This window comes from Aulostomus chinensis, chromosome 17 (genome assembly GCF_037954235.1).
Source record: "Aulostomus chinensis isolate RoL2024-O1b breed Wild chromosome 17, RoL_Achi_v1.0, whole genome shotgun sequence".
NCBI classification, from domain to species: Eukaryota; Metazoa; Chordata; class Actinopteri; order Syngnathiformes; family Aulostomidae; genus Aulostomus; species Aulostomus chinensis.
In genome coordinates this window covers 14,274,584-14,294,695 of record NC_141336.1, presented here as the reverse complement: position 1 = coordinate 14,294,695, position 20,112 = coordinate 14,274,584, and the positions used below count along the sequence as shown (strand labels likewise).

The following is a 20,112-nucleotide window of genomic DNA, read 5'->3' as shown; positions in this document are numbered from 1 at the left end:
TAAGAAATCCAATTTAAAACAAAAAAAAAATAGGGGCCATTTTAAGGCTCACCACAAAGAAAGAGAAGTCAGTCTTCATAAAACGAGGCAAAATTTGTTGTGTTTTGACTGAAAAGAGACTAAGACGCTCAGAGGTATAGTGAACAAAAAGTAGATGAGGGCAAAATATGTCGAAAACTAACAAGTAAATTCGAGGCAGGGCTCAGGCAATAAGTAACTGCTACAGTGATGTCATGGATTGAAAGTCACACAGCCTACAAAACGCCCACATTTACTACATGACTCTTGAAACTCATGACAGCAGTCATACTTTTTGTTCAGTCACATGAACGGCTGCATTATGCAACCTCCTCCCTCCCCTGTTAAATTTCGCAGTCACTAACCGTTTTCAGGCCTCCTGAGATTTCACTTGCCTGTGGTACCTTGTTTTAGTAAATTAAAGATAACTGGTGGGTAGTGGCTTGTACTGCTCTCTCTCTCTCACACACACACACACACACATTTCTGAAAGTCCTGATCAGGATCTTGGGAGTCTGGAGGGAATAACTGCAAGCAAAGAAGAAGCTCACACTTCCTCCACAACTGCCGTCTGCTGAAGGTGAACATGTCTTTTATAATCACGCGACAGGTATTCATTAGGTTAATAGCTACTTTGCAAAGCTCTCACCTCTAACCACTGCTGCGGGCTGACTGTGACTTCCAGACTAACAGCATGCGCTAGAACTCTTGCACATTGTCTGTAATGTTAAACTGTTAAACAAAAATGTCACTGGAGATCATGGAAAACGCGTGTATAAAAATCTTTCTTTTCAGATATAAAACGAAACTTGTGGAACTTGTGAAAAATTAGATTTGTTAAATTGTGGTGGGAAAAAAAAAATATATATATATATACACTATATCATTAAACCATCTGAGAGGGTTGTGGATCACGAGTTAGGTTAGGTATGTTATTGGTGTTGAATGAGGTTGTACATGGTAAATGTTCAACCCGTCTAACTTTGGAGATCCTTGTATTTTTTTTGTATTTATTTTTTTAGCATTGAGGGTGAATATGGTTAGTATTGCTGCCGGTGAAACACAGTCAATACACACACCACCAATAATGTGTGCTGGCTGGTGGTGTACTCTTGCAGGAGCACAGAACTACAAATACTGCCTGAAGTCTTCTTTGTCTTCCAATACGACCGCCGCGGAAGCGTGTGGAGGCTCTAAAGTAGCGCCGAGTCCCTGCTTCACATCACTCTACTTATGACCCAGCTAATATTGCACTATTTCCTAAATAAAAAATGGAGTATTCTGTACATTTTTTTGTTATATTTTGAAATGGTCCTGTGCAATAATCTCTTTATAAATACTGTTCTATTGTGAAAAAAGACAATATCTTATCTTATCCCAATTCTCGTTCTGTTTTTAACCTCATTTTAAACAAGGGCGTTCCCCCCAAAAAAATCACAGGAACCACCATGGGACAAACACACACACACACACACACACACGCGCTAAATGTGTGATTTATTTTCTGCATGACACTCACGTCACAACAGGAAATTACACATTATGCAGTGTTAAGACCGTAGTGCCGTGGGGGAGGGAAGGATCTGGCCATTGTGTTTTTACAGCTAAAGCAAGCTAAGGGAATCAGTCTGACAGTATACACACACACACACACACACACACACACACACACACACATCAGTTCTACAACTCTCTCAACTTTTCAAGGATGAGCCTCAGGGCAGATTTTTCCCAACCAGTTGTCACACTTTCTCCTCTCTTAATATTGCATTTCTTGGAAATACAATTTAACTCTCAAAATTTCCTCACATGTCGTTTGATATTCTGCATCAATAATTAAAGTGTACACACTGCACTGCATTCTAATTAACACTTCTTTTTAACAGGACTATTTATATCTGAAAAAGGCATCACATCTTACTTTTCACTTTCAGTGTTGACAATGAAATGCTCATTATGCGTGATCGGTGCTGATCTGTGACTAATGTGCCAGTGCCAGCGTGTGAGTGGGTGGTTTGTTGACCTCGGCAGGCAAACAGTCATGGTGGTCGTTGCTTGAGGTTTCCAGATTATCATGCTCAGTCAGGTCTACATCCTCACTCTTAGATCCAGATCATCAGCGAGGCACGTCTCAATCTGATAACCTCACCTCGTTGCCGAAGAGGGACACTGGTGCTATTGTTACGACACAAGAATGTCAAAAATGCTCCGAATAAGTTTGTGTGTGTGTGTGTGTGTGTGTGTGTTGAGGGGGTGAGTTTACTATCTCAGCACTAAAATGTCTCTATCTTCTTCTCAGACAAGGATGGGTGGTTGCGGATCTTGTTTCTGGTGCATCATCTGGCTGGTGGTCCTGCTCTTCATTGGCTGGCCCCTCAGCATCACCTTAGGAGGTCTCTACGGTCTCTTCAGCCCCCTCACCACCTGTCTCGGCCTGGACCGACTCTCCGATCTACTCTTAGAGGGTGCCAATCTGGGCCGAACCTGCGCCCTGAACATGAGGCACAGCAAGCCTTTGTGTTGAGATCCACTTTTAGTGATCTGAACTGAACACAAGATGGTTGCGTTTGTACAGTAAAGGAATTCATGCCTGTTTTTCTTTTTTCCTTTTTGTTTTTGTGTGTGAGAACATCCTAAGATGATGGGCCCTCGATGCAAACTTTATAGCTGCTTACGTAACCAAAAACGGTCTGCAAGGTCTAGAAAATGGATTCCACGAGTGCTGTTAACACCTAATTAACCATGGATTTCAAATTTGTGTGGGTTTGTTGGTAAGGAGGGGGAAAAAAAGGCTTTGTGTTTGGGTGTTTGCTGTTTAATTCACGATGACACTGCACCGAGAAGATAAGCATGAAAATGGCAACTTAACAAAGGAAATGCTTAGACTTGTAAATGACTCAATGGAAACTTATAATACGATTAAAAGTGCTTTGAACTTGCCCTGAGTGTCTGTTGGCTGAATGACTGTGTCGAGTGTTTCGATGGAAAATCCGCAGTGTGAAGGTGGAGGTAAATAATGAGGAGATAGGAAGTGATTTCTAGTTCCCCTGCTATAATTTTGTTTACGTGGTCGCGGAGCTTATCCTCATATGAATTAGATAGAAGACAGCCAGACAATTCTTGACAACTTGCAAAATATCAGCTTAAATGCCACAGCACACACAATAAGTCACATGAATACGTTGACATCTTGAATTGATTTTTCGGTCCGCTTGGGAGACTGCAACACAAAACTTAAAAATACACCTTACAAAGTTGTCAGAATGAAAAAAGAAGTTAAAGATGGGAAAATAAGTTAAGCATTTCTTTCAAATATACGCATATACAAACAGTACATTTAAGACCTGCTAGTTGCTGCTGCATTTTCTATACCGTTTAACCGTTAAGGGTCGCGGTGGGCAAGGGGGTGGGGCTGGAGCCTAGCGAGCTTCACCCTGGACGGGTCACCAGTCCATCGCAGGGTCATCAGGAGCAATTAGGGGTTCAGAATCTTGCTCAGGGATACTTGAACATGGTCACAGGGGGAAGTGGGGATTGAACCAGCGACCCTTCGGGTGCTGGACAGCCACTCTACCTCCAAGCCATACTGCCCCACACACATCTCTATCTGTCTATCTATCTATCTATCTATCTATCTATCTATCTATCTATCTATCTATCTATCTATCTATCTATCTACCTAGATAGATAGATAGATAGATAGATAGATAGATAGATAGATAGATAGATAGATAGATAGATAGATACCTGTTCTTTCCCCATTGCACACAAGAAAGAAAATCTGATTATTTTCAAGTTCCATTTGAGTTTTAAAACTTGGATACAAGGTTTACACAAGTTCTGTGTGTTGCCAATGTAAAATGTTCAGCCACTTTAAAACAAACTGACCACATCAAAGTATGATATATGTATTTTCATGTATTGTTTATGGACAGTCTCACTGAGAATATAACTCGCTGCGTGCTTTACCAAGAAAGTTCTGCGAATCTTTGGAGGTTTTTTTGATTCATGATTCGAGCTTCTTTTCAACTCTGGAACTTTTGAAAGAAAACAACTTAATTAAAAATTGAAAAGCTCTGCCAAAAAAATTGGTCTGAGAAGTTTGATCCAGTGGTTCAAAGTGCTGGACAGCTGCTAGGTTTGATATTGTGGGTTTATGCCTGAGAAAGTTATTGAATTTTGAAACCAACTCCCAGAAGGAAGGGTGAAGAGTTCTCAGAGAAGAACTTTGAAGGGGAAAGTGGGTTCCTCCACTCAACATCTAAGATTCAGTGTTTCATCCAAAGAATGTGCCTCTGGCATTCTTGTAGGTACTCTTTTTAGTTTCACATGCATTAAGACACAAGCCTGTTGTATCTGTTGACACTGAACCTCAGCAGAATCTGGCACAGCTCACCATTTGTGTCCACACTAGAACTCATGTTAGTATCCGTTAATGGCTATGACACTTGGCAGCATGTCAGCACAAGTAAGCACAAGGCTCCTCTACCTTCCCCAGATGTTCCCCTCCTCACACGCATCTACCCCTTACCCATGTGTTAGTTAGCAGACACTAGCATATTAGCTATCAGACAACACCTTAGTTTGTAGACACTAACACACTTGTTAGCTGACATTAGCATATTAGCTATCAGACAACACCTTAGTTTGTAGACACTAACACACTTGTTAGCTAACATTAGCATATTAGATATCAGACAACACCTTAGTTTGTAGACACTAACACACTTGTTAGCTGTCATTAGCATATTAGCTATCAGACAACACCTTAGTTTGTAGACACTAACACACTTGTTAGCTGACATTAGCATATTAGCTATCAGACAAGACCTTAGTTTGTAGACACTAACACACTTGTTAGCTGACATTAGCATATCAGACAATGCCTTTGTTTGTAGGCACAAACACGATAGCAGGCTCGAATGCATTAGGTGGAGGACAGTGCATTTGTTTGTAGAGACACGCTAGTTAGCAGACACTAACCCATTAGCTGTTAGACAACACAATTGTTAGCAGAAACTGACGCGATAGTAAGCAGACACGAATACATTAGCAGACAGTGTGCTGTTAGCAGAAACTAACACTTAAATTGTATCAGACAACACATTAGTTCTTAGATACTTAATGCATAAGGAAACCTGTTAGTTGTGAACTCCATTGTAAAGAGTGCCAGATTTGTATTGATCCCTGTTGCTAAATCCTGTGGCTGCCATCTTGGGTTATCTCATATAGGCTGTGATGGATTCGCTTCATATTTTTGTCAACTCAATGAGATCTGGTGTTTTATATGAGAAGGTAAGACCTGAAAATTGAACTTCCCGTGGCGGCCATATTGGGGACTCAGTATGATGTCACCCTTTACAGGCTGTGAACGTTGTGTCAATTTAAAGCCCAATGCTGCAACACTGACAAAGAACTTTTTGTTTGTTGCTTCCTGAAAACCTAGCGGGTTCTTCCTCGCCAATTTTAATATTTACACCAGCAAAGGTTTTTTTTTTTTTTACTTCAACAAACAAACAAACATCAGTGAAAACACGATATGTAATGCACTTTGCCTTTGAATTGAAATGGCCGTTTCCTCGTTGTATCACACTGACTTTGAATATAATGACAAAGCATTAAAGCAGCTATGCCATTCCTTTTTCTTTCTTTTTTTTAAGTGCTATGAAACTTCCCTACGTGCTTCCATTCCATGGCGCTTCTCCGGAGGATATCAGAATGTTTTAGTACCATGTCTTTAAGGCCATTTCCTAGTTTCAACCTCGATGACTCAGCCCGGTGTGCTCTGAGCTATCATGACAAATAGGGGAGGGAACGCTTGTGCTTGACCAAGCATTTAAAGGAATATCATGGTAAATTAACATTTTTATCTGGCATGGACTAATTTAGTGACCTTAAATCACCTTTCCCTGCACTGTTGCTGCTGTTGGGGTCAGTTTGGTTCGCTTCAGTAGAGCTGCGAGGGCCCAGCGGTGATGCTGCAGCAGTTGATCCTTTCAGGAAAAAATATGTTGTCATGAAAGGCTTGTCTCTTTCCCTTTTTCAGCCGTTCGTGCCGATGCTAGGAAAATACACTGCCAATATGGTGCCACTTTAACCTCACTTTTAAATATGTGAGGAAGGGAAATGAAAAGCAGAATGATATCCCAGGAGAAGAAAAATACCAACAAGCATCAAAGCATTCATTTGATTTATTTTCTTTGGGGCAAAACTTTAATGACGCTCAAGGGAAAGTTCACTTTTAATTGCGGAATCATACGCAGATAAATTGCAGCGTTCACAAAAACGACGAGACCGAAATATGTTCGAATTACGGCTGCAGAAGTTCAGTCTAAATATATACATCAGGCTTAAGCACACAAAATCATATTTAACTCAACTTCTGGATGTTTTTTTGGGGTTTTTTGCCTAAAAACCTCAGAAGCTTTTGACTGGCACCTTGTACTCTGAGCTACCGCCCAAAATAGCTCAGGATTCAACACTTATAGGAATCCCTGTAAAGACTTACCAGCATGTTGTTGCTGAGCCTACCTTACAAATCTGGGTAGCTGTCTATTTTGTGGCTTATTCAAATTTAACTCATGAATATTTCATCTTCATTCCAAAGTACTTTTTAACCTCATTTTCCACTCCTCACTGTTGACTGATACAGTGACAAAACTTCACTTGAGTTATAATTTTAGACAAATCATTAATTTTATGGTGAGATGGCCAAAGCCCAAATGTATCGTAACATTTATGTGATATATATATATATATATATATATATATATATATATATATGTATAATTTTTTTCTGTCTGCCCAATGTTGATCCCAAACGTCCAGAGGATAAAAAAACACTTAAAGGAATTTTTTTTTTTTTTTAAAAGAGAGCGAAAACTGTCAGACTTTTTTTTTTCAACTTTGTTCTCTATTTCTCCTCCCAGAAGACTGACAGCGGACCGATGAAGCAACTTGAAGCCACGCTGGCAGTGTTTACTGGGAAGGGCTGCAGGGGACAAAAAGTGGGACTAGTAAATTTTTGATTTGTGTCTGAGAGCAGTGAAGGAAAAAAAAAAATTCTTCCATACATGAGCCGGACAGAGAGAGAACAAATATCACACTTGAGTTTCAATTTTTCGGATCTGTAATTTTCCAATTTTCATACGTGTAAACATAAAATGCACGTTTTGATGTATGTAAGTTTTTCAGCGCTCCACGTTCACAAGAGTAAAAGGACTATTCCTGATCTGATTTAAGGATATTTGTGTGTAACTTTTACTTTTAACTATACTTTTAATTTTGGAGGTTGGACGATAGAAGATTCAGTTATAGTTTCAGAAGGCTACAGAGTTGTGATGCTACATAGAGAATAGTGATGAACCGCAACATTTATCCATCCATCCATCCATCCATCCATCCATCCATCCATCCATCCATCCATTGTCTTCCGCTTGTTCCTGTTCAGGGTCGCGGGGGGGGGGGGGGGTGGTTGGTGGAGCCTATCCCAGCAGCTACAGGCGAGAGGCAGGGTTCACCCTGGACGGGTCACCAGTCCATCACAGGGCACATGTATGGTAAATGTAGAGCAGGGGTGGGCAATCATGTGCCATGGAGGGCCGTGTGTATGCAGGTTTTCCTTCCAACCAAACACTTTAACAGGTGATTCCACTGATTAAAACACCTTCAGCCATAGAGGAGTGTTAATCAGTGGAATCACCTGTTAAAGTGTTTGTGAAGAAGCCGGAGTACCAGGAGAGAACCCACGCAGGGCACATGTATGGTCAATTTAGAGTATCAATCAGCCTCGTCCCCTCTTGATGTCTTTGGACTGTGGGAGGAAGCTGGAGTACCAGAGAGAACCCACACAGGAACAGGGAGAACATGGAGACTCCACACAGAAAGATCCTGTGCTGGAGCCGGGGCTCGAACCTGGAACCGTCTTGCTGTGAGGCGACAGCGCTGACCACTGCACCACCGTGCAGCAACATTTGTTTTAAAGATAAAACTATAAATGGTTAGTTGGTGAAAGGAATCCATAGCTATTCATCGCTTTTTAAGGAACAATGTCTTAGATATTTTGTTTTAATTCTCTGTCATTAAAACTGATTTATTTGCAATAACGAAGGCAATGCAATTATTGAAACGGTCAATTGCAGCCTTCATTAGCAATTAAAATTACTAAGAATAATTCCGTAAGTGAATTTCTGTGTAAAGCATTTTTCATTTGCAAACTGGACCATAAGAAACGCTTTGATGCTGTTGCAATTTGTTGTTATTCCTTTCATCACTTTGGCGGTAGATTATATACAGTAAGTAAATGAAATTTCTACGTTGCATCAGGCCGTTAATCTTTAATTCCCATATCCAAAGAACTTATTTTTGAGTGTCCAATGATCTTATAGCCTAGCCGTGTAAAACGACCTCTTAAAACTGTTGATTTTAGCAAGGTGAGATTAAGTTTGAATGTTTTTGTTTGGTTAAGTCAAGCACAAATACAAACAATACTCATAAAACAATTTATAGAAAATCACACTGTACTCAAATAACCACGACTTTATCTTTTTTTTTCCCCCAGTTTTTGTTGTTGTTTGTTTTCAGACTAAGACATTGAAACCGGCGAATGATAATGATAGCACTGACTCCATTAAATGCAGAGGAAAGCATTTTCATCAGCCGCGTCTGCATTAAATCACTGCGGCTTCCTTACAAAAAAAAGAGGGCAGCAACAGAACACTGGAAAATCTATCATGGATGATAGAAGTGGCAGCTCCTCTCAGGTAGCCAAAACAAGCTAGAAGCCAACAGCTTGTTGCTGGAGCAACAACACCTCATTTTCACTGAGCAATATGTTCCACGCCTTCTTTCAGCTGTGACCTTTTAAAATGTCTCCTGATACGCAAAACAGATCCTTATTCCACGTTTGGAAAAGAAAAAAAAAAAACATTTGGGAAGACGGAGTTTTTGGCGAGCAGTTGAAATTTCCACATCAGGCTTCAGGATATTTCCCTTTACATGTGCACTTTATTGATTTTGGTCAAACCTGTAAACGTGCACCAGGCAAATGACTTCCCCTCAGGCTTCTTTCAAGGGTCTGGTACCCTGTTTATGATGCAAAAATTCTCCCAGTGAGATCAATATTTTGTCGTTGTTGTTGTTCTGGATAGTTTTGTCCTTATTATCTCTTTTTTTTTTTTTTACTGCTGAGTAATATGGCTGACCTCCTGAGGGGGATATGAATTGGAGGAGGAGGAGGAGGAGGAGGATCGTGCCACAATGATTTCATCTCAGTTGCAGCTAAAGTGAAAGTCACACTACAGGACTGTTTGAACAGCCTCCAAGAGTCTTTGTGTCTAATCCAGGCACGGGCAGGAGCTTCTCACACCCATGGGTGCTCTCTGAACAGAATATTTTACACTTCAAGATTTTGACATTTGCTCAGATTGTAGCAGCTCAAGCTCGTCACAAGGGCAAACCTTCGCTCATCGACCTTTCCCCCCTCGATCTGCCGGCCGTAGACGGACTTAACTAAGCTCTGGTCATAAAATGTTAACATTATTTGAATACTGGGGCAAAAGGATGCTTAAAGCAGACCACAGCCCTACCATTCATTACATAAGAGCAAAACAAAGAGTCACACAGAGAAGGGTTATGGCTCGGGGTCGGGTGACAACAGCATATGATTCATGGCTTGGTGTGCCCTTTTGTCTTGTCCTCCTTGTGGTGGGACCATCCAGTGCTCTTAGCCAATGTTATTTCACAGCCTTCAGACCTTGCGCTCTATCTGCTTCAAGTAAACCGGCAATGTCATTTCATATGCCTTCTTCTTGCCTTGGTGGAGGAATAAAGAAAGAATATGGCATGTGTCACAACAAGGGATGTTCCTTTTTCTTCATTTTTTTTTGATGTGGCGAACAACAACTATTGTCAGCGTTGTTGTCGTTGTTTGTTTGTTTTTTTCTTTAATGTATCTGCAAAGGTTTCGAATACCTTGAGTCTTATTACATAAAAATTTAATTTCGAGAGCGCTTGGTGTTTGAGGGCGCCGAGCAGAACCAATTGTAAATGCCGTTAATGCAACGCGCTGCAATAACCTTTGATGTCTTTCTCTTTCTGACAGCATAGCGTGGTTCCTAGTTTGAATTTGCAGCAGAGGGTATTCATGTGGTTTCATATCATTAAAGAGAATACACACAAGAGCAGGGGAGCATAACCTAAGCATGAATTTTGATATTTGGCAACATTTGTCATATATGGAATAAATTTACATGGCTGGCTTGTCAATAACCTCCAAGCAGCTGATTAGAATTGTAGGAAGATATTGATTTTATGCTAATTCATTCTATGAGAAGCATTTTGCTTAAGTATCTTTTCAATTACTTCATGTGGTAGAGGGCTTTTTATTTATAGTGCAGGCTCACGATGAAATTGAGGAAGTGTTTTTAGACACACATGCGCGCGCACACGCTAGACTGTGAGTGTAGAACAGTGGCCTCCCTCTCTTTGTTCGCACAAACCAGATACTTCAAAGAGGCCAACAGCTGCTGACACCAGCTGGATGGCACAAGTGGTCTCTGCATTTGGTGCTGCTGTATGTCTCCTCTGTCTAATTTGATGTAGTTTTGGGTGGGAGAACTTGACACAAAACTACACTGATGAAACAAATGATTGAATTACTTATTTAACATCAAATCTTAGAAGTCAGAAGAGGAGACTGAAACTCAGAGCAGCTCAAGAAGGTGTTTGTCCTTCAGTATTGCCTTTGTGATTCTTGGATTGTACTCCCAGCAGACATAAATGTGTCTGACGCCTTGATGAGGTGGTGGGGGGCTTCAATGATATAGGATGATCATGATTTATGAGGAGGGAGAAACAAGATCAAAAGGAAGCCTAACATTGTGTCTCTCTGCCCTCTCCACTGTCCTCCATACATGGACGGCAGGCACGCATGTCTGTGCGGGAGTTCCCTGTCCTTGTCATGCCATTCATGGAGTGGCTGTTGTCAATGGGGCAACGGGCTACCAAATATGGCGAAGGGGTCGCACTGCACGGCCCACATCTTACAGACACTTAGGAGTATAAAATGGCCGGGCCTGACACTCCAGTACCCCTGGTTTACACACTCAAGATCCGGCGCCTGGTGAGTACAGAGCTGACCAGAGGAGGACTGACCACAGCTGAGAGTGGCTAATTTCTGAAGAGGATGATACAGGACTTTTAACACCAGTGACTTTCATCAAACCCTTTGACTAACATGTCATCACAACTGGAGCAAAAATGCTTTTTTTCCTTATTGTCCGGTTGTTGACTTCAAACTCTAAAAATCATGGACTTTGGCGTGGTGCATGTGTGCTACTGAACTCATTGTGTAGTAAATAGATAGATTTATATTCACCAACACTTCACACAGTCCAGAGGCAATATGGAGCACTGGAGCTAACTGTACCTTAACGTACGTGTTGCAGAGCTGACGTCATGTGCGACGACGACGAGACAACCGCCCTGGTGTGTGATAATGGTTCCGGCCTAGTGAAAGCTGGGTTCGCCGGGGATGACGCACCTCGCGCAGTGTTTCCCTCCATCGTTGGTCGCCCCCGTCACCAGGTAAACAATCTACAAGCTCCATGGAATAGCGAGTATTTCTTTTTTTCATTTAAGAGCATCAAAGGCGAATGATGGGAGTTGTCGCCATCGTGCGTAATTACGCACCAGAGTTACGCATCAATAATCACAGTTACAGCGACTTTAAGATTCCGAGCATGTGGATCTATATTCATTTTGGTGCAGCCGAAAGTTACACTGTTGTCCCCAATCCACTGATTCCCGCTCTTCCCATATCAGGGCGTCATGGTTGGTATGGGCCAGAAAGACTCGTACGTCGGTGACGAGGCCCAAAGCAAGAGAGGCATCCTGACGCTAAAGTACCCCATCGAGCACGGCATCATCACCAACTGGGACGACATGGAGAAGATCTGGCACCACACCTTCTACAACGAGCTGCGCGTGGCCCCCGAGGAGCACCCCACGTTACTGACAGAAGCCCCCCTCAACCCAAAGGCCAACAGAGAGAAGATGACTCAGATCATGTTCGAGACCTTCAACGTTCCCGCGATGTACGTGGCAATCCAGGCCGTGCTGTCCCTGTACGCCTCTGGGCGTACCACAGGTATGACTTCATTCACAGGTGCGCGACGTGTTTGTTAAGTGAAAGAATAAACTGATACATCACCATCCTCAGGTATCGTCCTGGACTCCGGTGATGGTGTGACCCACAATGTGCCGATCTACGAAGGTTACGCTCTTCCTCATGCGATCATGCGTCTGGATTTGGCCGGTCGTGACCTCACTGATTACCTCATGAAGATCCTGACGGAGCGTGGATACTCCTTTGTCACAACCGGTAAATGAGACAACTGTCGGTTGGTTATCGGCTTATTTTGCACTCAAAGCTACAATTTAGGTTTGATAATATGTACAGATGCTAAACACGCAAGAATAACTTCAAAGAAACGTGACCAAACTTGAAATACTTAACTATAGTCGGGAGAACTTGAACTTTAGCGTGTATGAAAACGGTTTATTTCATATCTCTTGCTTGGGAATAAACTTTAATATAAATAAATGTTCCATATATGACAATTTATGAGATACAGATTTGACTGATTGATCTGATCCCTCCAGCTGAGCGCGAGATCGTGCGTGACATCAAGGAGAAGTTGTGCTACGTGGCTCTGGACTTTGAGAACGAGATGGCCACCGCCGCCTCCTCTTCCTCCCTGGAGAAGAGCTACGAGCTTCCCGACGGTCAGGTCATCACCATCGGCAACGAGCGTTTCCGTTGTCCGGAGACTCTCTTCCAGCCCTCTTTCATCGGTGCGTACATAATGCTGGAAAGCTGATAGTTTCACAGACTAAACTTGACCAAAAGTCATTTATTTCGATAGTTCATAGAACATTTTAAGTTGCTTTACTAGAGAACTTCCATTTTATGCTGATTTAAGCTATTCTTACTCAACATTTTAGAGGACGAAGTACTCCTCCCCCCTCTCAATGCGTTTTAAAGTCAGAAGTTACACATATTTACATTTTTACACACAAAAATATGATTTACTTCTTAAACATGTTGCTTAAGAACTCGGCTATCCCAAGAAGTCTTTCAGTGGGACCCCCTTTCACCGGTTGCAGGACTAAAATTCTGCTTACACAGCAAATCATCAGGAATACTAACAAGTCAAGTTTAATTTGAGCTTTAAGTCCCCTTCACCGAGTGCTTTTGGTATTTCAGTCATATTTCTGCTTAACAAATTCAGATTGCAGTATTTTATATTTGACATTTCTACTTTTAATAAAGGAAAACATACACACACTCACACACACACACATACACACACACACACACACACACACACACACAGAGTATTTTTTTCATTCTTAAGCAATCCAGTAAAAAAAAAATCCACAACCATTCAGAAACGAAGAGAAGTTATTTCACCTCACTAGAAGTTTTTATTAGTTTAGATGAAATTAAGTGGTTTAACCGTTAAGTGAAACTGTGCTTACTTAAGGCAGTTGTGTATTGTTTTATAACAAGGGGCCTTCCCATTAACCACCACCAGCTGGTGGGGGGGGGGGGGGGGGGGGCTTATCAGCCCTCTAGTAACCAGCAGTGCCGTCAACTGTCCACGTTGACGCAGCAGCTGACTGGAGCTGTCCTCTTCAGCACCTGTTAGACAGCTGACGCCAGAGGCCGTCGTGTTTCCTGCTGCTTGCTGCGGGAGGGGTAGAAGTCACTAACTTGGCTGCTGTGTTTGCACAGGCATGGAATCTGCTGGCATTCACGAAACCACTTACAACAGCATCATGAAGTGCGACATTGACATCCGGAAGGACCTGTACGCCAACAACGTCCTGTCCGGCGGCACCACTATGTACCCTGGTATCGCTGACCGCATGCAGAAGGAGATCACTGCTCTGGCACCCAGCACCATGAAGATTAAGGTAACTTTACCTGACTGATGAATAGGACTTTACAGGAGGAGAGAAGCACAAATAAAACATGCTACGTGTTTGTGTTCAGATCATCGCCCCCCCGGAGAGGAAGTACTCTGTATGGATCGGCGGCTCCATCCTGGCGTCTCTGTCCACCTTCCAGCAGATGTGGATCAGCAAGCAGGAGTATGACGAGGCTGGACCCTCCATCGTCCACAGGAAGTGCTTCTGAACCACTCCTGTCTCTACCCTCTCTTACCTCCTCTCATCTGTGCCAAAAGCTCAGCCGCCCCAAAAAGTTGTTGTCGTCAAATTATTTGTTTACACTCAAGTGCAATTTTTATGTGGATATGTATAGCTTTATAAATAATAATAATAATACAAAAAAAAGAACCGGGACTTGCAGTACACGCCTCCTCCGCCTTTCTTTCTCTGGAACTGAGTGATCTGTGTTTGGAGTGTGTGCGTGTGTGTGTGTGCGTGTGTGTGTGTGTGTGTGTGTGTGTGTGTGTGTGTGTGTGTGTGTGTGTGTGTCCTCTTATCACGTGATGGACGAGTAAAGGTTATTACAGGTTTGAATTAGAGGAGATTAAGGTGAGCGGAGAGGATCAGCCACCTCATGAACCTCACAAAGTTTCATTGAGTGAAAACACGGCTGTCACGTGATGCGTCATCCTGCTGGACAAGCTTATCGCACCTTGTCTAAAATAATGATCATGGTAAATGTATGATCCATCATCACAAACATTAGACAAATACTTTGCACCTATTTTAAAAACCTACACACGGGAAAGAAATGTGATAGAAGAAAGACACACACACGCACACGCACACGCACGCAGACAAGCAAGCTTCAGTATGAAGAGATTTGTAACTCGGATGGTACTTTCACTCTGTCACTGCACCCAGAGCATCATCTTCGCCTGAGGTGGAAACAACAGCTCTACCAGCTGGGCCAGCAGTGTGCGACGCATACAACCGCCCACCCCCCACCACCCCCCACCCCCTCCAAAAAAAGGGAGATTTTATCCTTTTGCAGAACAGTATAATCCTTTCTGCTCCTGCAACCTTATTTAAGTTTGGTTGAATAGTACAATACGTAGCACATGTCTTGCAGAAAAGATGTATGAATGATGATAATAATAAAAAAAAGAATCAAACTAGGATGTAACCTTGACCCTCGCGCTAGGACACGGTGCACCGGAAGGTTGCTATTAGTATGTGGTCGTTTCACACTCCTGTGGAACCAGGGACGCTAAAATACACAACCAGGCCGTAGCATTCTCTACATAATTGTCTTTAATAATAGTGAAATATTGAAAATGTGAAGCCCGGCACTCTTGGCTGCGCTCCACCGACCTGTCTGCGCGTACGTGACGCATGGGAGGGGTGTGTGTGTGTGTGGGGGGGGAGACTACTTAAAGGCGGATTAACGCTGGCAAGACATTAAATCCAACCTCCCTCCATCCAGGCGCAGCGCACAGCCCATCAACCTGATCTGAAGATCGAAAATAGGAGGGCTTATAATAATCAGCCCCTCAGACTCCCATGACAAGGAAAAGTGTGGCAGCGTCGTGGGAGCGCTCGGCACACAGCAGGACGCTCGCTGCGCGCTCAGCACAGAACCAAGCAGATAGCGCACAAAGATAGGAGCAGAAGCGGGGACGGCAGCAGCAGCGGCAGCAGCAGAAGCAGCATCCCATCACGGATGCATTTTTAGCCCGAATCGGACGCTTTGGAGACTGACAAAAGCAAAATAAAAAAGAGAGGAGAGAAGCGGCACGGGACATAACGCGCTTTTTTTTTGGAGGGATTTGAACAGAGTGCCGTTGTGCCCTCGTCTTCTCCGGATGCTCAGAAATGGGGGAATGGACTATACTAGAGAGGCTCCTGGAGGCTGCTGTCCAGCAGCACTCTACTATGATAGGAAGGTAAGATGAACAACAGAAACCAAGAACGACAGAAGAATCGCAGCAGCCTCCAGGATCGTCTTTAGCATGGTTCCCAGACCCCCGTTTCTGTCTTGTGCCTCACGGATCTCCTGTAGCATGGTTCCCAGTCCTCCTCCGTGTCTGTGTTGTGGATTTTTTTGTCTTATTTCACAGATTTCCCTCTTTTTGTCTTTCTACTTAAACTAGGCAGCTGAGTAGTTCAAGCTGTCTTTTTTTTTCACAGCCTGGGATGGTGCTGCAAAGTGAAACAGCCCCCCCCCCAAAAAAAAAAAAAAACCAACGCAAAAAACAAAACACATTTAATTTCATTTCACTCATTCACTTCATCCATTTAGTGTGAGCTGTTGAGTTTGAGAGGTGGTTGAGGTCTTTTTTCCCCTCCATTGATCACACAGATAACTTGTCATTTTACCCCATTAAACACACACGCGCGCACACACGCACACACTAAGCGGAGAGGTAAGAAAACACCCGGAGCGACCTGTTTCAGCACTGGACAGCTCCTCAAATTAACACGCGCGCGCGCGCGCGCACACACACACACACACACACACACACACACAACAAATAAACCACGAATATTTACACTTATTTTCACATTTGTTTGTTTGTTTGCTTGCTTTTTAGGATCCTACTAACAGTGGTGGTCATCTTCCGGATTCTAATCGTAGCAATAGTTGGAGAGACTGTCTATGATGACGAACAGACCATGTTTGTTTGTAACACCTTACAACCGGGCTGCAACCAGGCGTGCTACGATAAGGCATTCCCCATTTCACATATTCGATATTGGGTTTTTCAAATCATCATGGTGTGCACGCCGAGTCTTTGTTTCATCACCTATTCAGTGCACCAGTCAGCCAAGCAGAAGGAGCGGCGCTACTCGACAGTCTATCTGACACTAGACAAGGATCAAGATTCACTGAAACGAGACGAGAGCAAAAAGATCAAGAACACCATTGTTAATGGAGTACTTCAGAACACGGAGAACTCCACCAAAGAAGCTGAACCGGACTGTTTAGAAGTCAAAGAGATCCCCAATTCGGCTATGAGAACTACAAAGTCCAAAATGAGGCGACAAGAGGGCATCTCCAGGTTTTACATCATCCAGGTGGTGTTCAGAAACGCGCTGGAGATAGGCTTTTTGGTGGGTCAGTACTTCCTATATGGATTCAACGTGCCGTCAGTATACGAGTGCGATCGTTACCCCTGCATTAAAGACGTCGAGTGCTACGTCTCCAGACCTACAGAGAAGACAGTGTTCCTGGTGTTCATGTTCGCGGTCAGCGGGTTCTGCGTGGTGTTGAACCTGGCTGAACTCAATCATTTGGGCTGGAGGAAAATCAAAACAGCCGTGAGAGGCGTGCAAGCTCGACGGAAGTCCATCTATGAGATCAGAAATAAGGACTTGCCCAGGATGAGTGTGCCCAATTTTGGCCGTACTCAATCTAGTGACTCTGCGTATGTGTAACACACACACACGCACGCACACACACTCTCTCTCTCTCTCTCTCTCTCACACACACACACACGCACACACTCACACACATACAGATACACACCTAAAGATGGAAAAAACCCAGAGATGGACATGATGGATAGCTCCGCACGCCTAATTCCTGTCATGACTTCAAGAAGTGGGCTATTTTTTTCTTCTTCTTTTCTTTCTTTCTTTGTCTTTTAAGGACTTCATAGCAAACGTGTAAGATCACGTTTGTTAACTTATTTATTATTGCACTGATGCAACTTTTTAGTAACGTTTATACTTTGTAAGATGCTAAACGGAGACCATGTGTTCACGTTACTCTTTGTGGGCTTGTACTTGAAGAGAGTAAACGCAAAAATTGCACTAAGAGGTGAACAATTGAAGAGCCTATCCAAAAAAAAAAAAAAGAAAAAAAAGTGCTACTGACCTGATGGTGTTTTTAAAAATACTTTATTTCCACCTCTTCTAGGCTTCAATAATTAAATGGCACCAGTGGTGAAAAGGACAAAAAAAAAAAAATCATACTACCAACCAGATTTATAGATATCTAAATCCTTAATGGTTCAGATACATCAGCGTACTTCATGTTTTTGTTGCCTGTGTTGCACCACTGACCTTAACATGTAACCATTCCATTGCTTTATAGCTAATTGCAAACAGTATCTGGTGAATTTGCTGCAAATGTCTGTGACTTCCTTAATTTATAACACACCAAAGCGCCCACTGCTTTTATTTGTGAAGTGTTTTTCTTGCTTTCTGTGTAATCAAGTGCCATACTTGTATATAAACATAATATATATGTATACATATAAATATATAAATATATAATAATCATCATGAAAGCTGATTCCCTGCTTGGATTATGCTAAATGCCGCCCAGTTTCTTTCTTTTATTTATCAATTTATGGTTTTCCCCAAAGTTGCTTTATTTTCTTGTGATTTAAACGAGAGGAGAAGAAGGAGGAGAAGATGAAAAAAAAATGAAGATATAAAGTTTTCTCCGTTTTATTTCGCAAATGACTGGAAAAGAAATGAAAAGTGCTAGTCTCTTTTTTATATAGAAGAAAGAAATGTTTCTCCCCAATCAAATAAAACTGGAAAATAGCACAAATTGACATTTTTACTAAAGAACGGGCAATAGAAATCTGCTCTGGTGCTACAGTTTTTTCATAGAAAGGTTTTAAATGTAACCGAAACAGATCAGCATAAATACTGAACATCATTTTTTTTTTTTTTCTGTGGAAAATAAAAGTGGGATTCATGTACACCAGAAATGTGTGAGGTGCAGTACTTTTGTGTCTGCTGCTCTGGCTTGTCTTTACCGACCTATCACAGGGATAGTGGAACTTTTGCCTGCTTTTGCTGCAGTGATTTTAAGCCACACCCACTGCAGGACACACCTTGTGCAGGGTCTCATCAATACTGCTGCTGCTGCTTGAATGAGACGCATCAATACTTCCGCTCCATAACAGAGAGGCTAGAGGGAACTTTCATCCCTGTATGGCGTGCGTCAAAATCAAGTATCGCTGTAGATTTGCAGCATCTGACTGCGAAGTTAGTTTGAGGCCGCCCTTGGACTCTGCGGGAATGACAAAAAGCCGATCATGACTTGAGCTGTCCTTACCGGTGGTGCTCGGCTCAACCTTTCCTCTGTCATTTGAGTAAAAGGATGTAAGAAAGCAGCAGGGGAAGGTTTGTGAGCTCCCTGTGAAGGTCACCGTGGAGAGAGAGAGAGGGGGGGGGGACTGTACTCAACAACAAACGGAGGGAGAGTGAGATAGATATGAAAACACTCACGAAGAGAAATAAAATCAGATACTTGTAGCTTGACCATTATGGTTGATGTGCGACGTCTTGATTCTTCTGTCAGGACATGTAAGAGGAGAAACATCCATCTTCAGCTAAGCAGGAACGTAAGCGTTCTCCTCAGAAATCAAAGACGAAACAAAAGAAGTAACTTAACTTTGATGCAATGCAGGCGTCGTGTGCCTCTTTCAGAAAATTGTTGTTCATTATTCAAACCATCTCGAAAATGAAAATCAACCACCACCAATGAAAACAGCATCATGTGAGCTGCGTGACAATGTTCCGGTGTGTCTGTCTTTTTGTAGCTATGATAGTTTACAGCCCAGGCCACATATAGCCCATGAACAGTATAAAAAATACATGACACTTTCATGTATTGCAGGTTTACGCATCTAAGATAATGCAGCTGCGCTATAAATAGAGATGAATTCATTTCAAGGACCGATCTACTGGCCTTATCCACCATTACAACTGCGGCAGAACACACCGAGAGCTATTTTAAGACTACAAGAAGAAAAGAAAAAAAACGCTGCAGGAATACCAGCATTTTTATGTGATTGCAGGGGGCTCAGTTACCTCGCAAGAAAAACGGTCGAGCCCCGGAAGTTTACATGTTCAAACCATGTCCGGTTTGTCTCTGGTTTCACGTGTGCCACAGTTGCAGGCCGAGAAACTGAAAAAAAAAATGGAGTCGGGTGCAGGGAAGGTGTTATCTGTACTTTCTTCTTTTATTCTTTTATATGAATAAGTGATAAAGATACATTCAAGGAGAACTCGTCTCCCTGTGTGTTTGGTGAGGAAGCTGCTCAGCTGTTTTATGACGAATGTGTGTCACTTCATTCTCACCCGTGCGAAGCAGTCAAATCCAAGATAATAATC

At 42.6% G+C, this 20,112-nt stretch overlaps 2 protein-coding genes across 2 annotated transcripts; both read left to right on the top strand.

The window, feature by feature from the left end:
* The first annotated feature begins 11,115 nt into the window (after positions 1-11,115).
* LOC147246415 (actin, alpha cardiac muscle 1) lies at positions 11,116-14,354 on the top strand. Its single transcript, XM_086181910.1, has 7 exons — positions 11,116-11,140; positions 11,466-11,604; positions 11,842-12,166; positions 12,239-12,400; positions 12,682-12,873; positions 13,817-13,998; positions 14,078-14,354. The coding sequence occupies exons 2-7, from the start codon at positions 11,476-11,478 to the stop codon at positions 14,219-14,221; spliced, it is 1,134 nt and encodes a 377-aa protein (XP_086038036.1). The 5' UTR covers positions 11,116-11,140; positions 11,466-11,475; the 3' UTR covers positions 14,222-14,354.
* A 1,083-nt stretch (positions 14,355-15,437) lies between these two features.
* Positions 15,438-18,695, top strand: LOC147246414 (gap junction delta-2 protein). Its single transcript, XM_086183126.1, has 2 exons — positions 15,438-15,920; positions 16,569-18,695. Exons 1-2 carry the CDS (start codon positions 15,850-15,852, stop codon positions 17,410-17,412), a joined length of 915 nt encoding a protein of 304 aa, XP_086039252.1. The 5' UTR covers positions 15,438-15,849; the 3' UTR covers positions 17,413-18,695.
* Positions 18,696-20,112: the final 1,417 nt, after the last annotated feature.

Coding starts and splice junctions, on each gene's coding strand:
- LOC147246415 (XM_086181910.1), top strand. CDS start 11,476: ATGTGCGACGACGACGAGACAACCGCCCTGGTGTGTGATAATGGTTCC. Junction 12,401..12,681: donor ATACTCCTTTGTCACAACCG/GTAAATGAGACA, acceptor TGATCCCTCCAG/CTGAGCGCGAGATCGTGCGT. Junction 12,874..13,816: donor CTTCCAGCCCTCTTTCATCG/GTGCGTACATAA, acceptor GTGTTTGCACAG/GCATGGAATCTGCTGGCATT.
- LOC147246414 (XM_086183126.1), top strand. CDS start 15,850: ATGGGGGAATGGACTATACTAGAGAGGCTCCTGGAGGCTGCTGTCCAG. Junction 15,921..16,568: donor CACTCTACTATGATAGGAAG/GTAAGATGAACA, acceptor CTTGCTTTTTAG/GATCCTACTAACAGTGGTGG.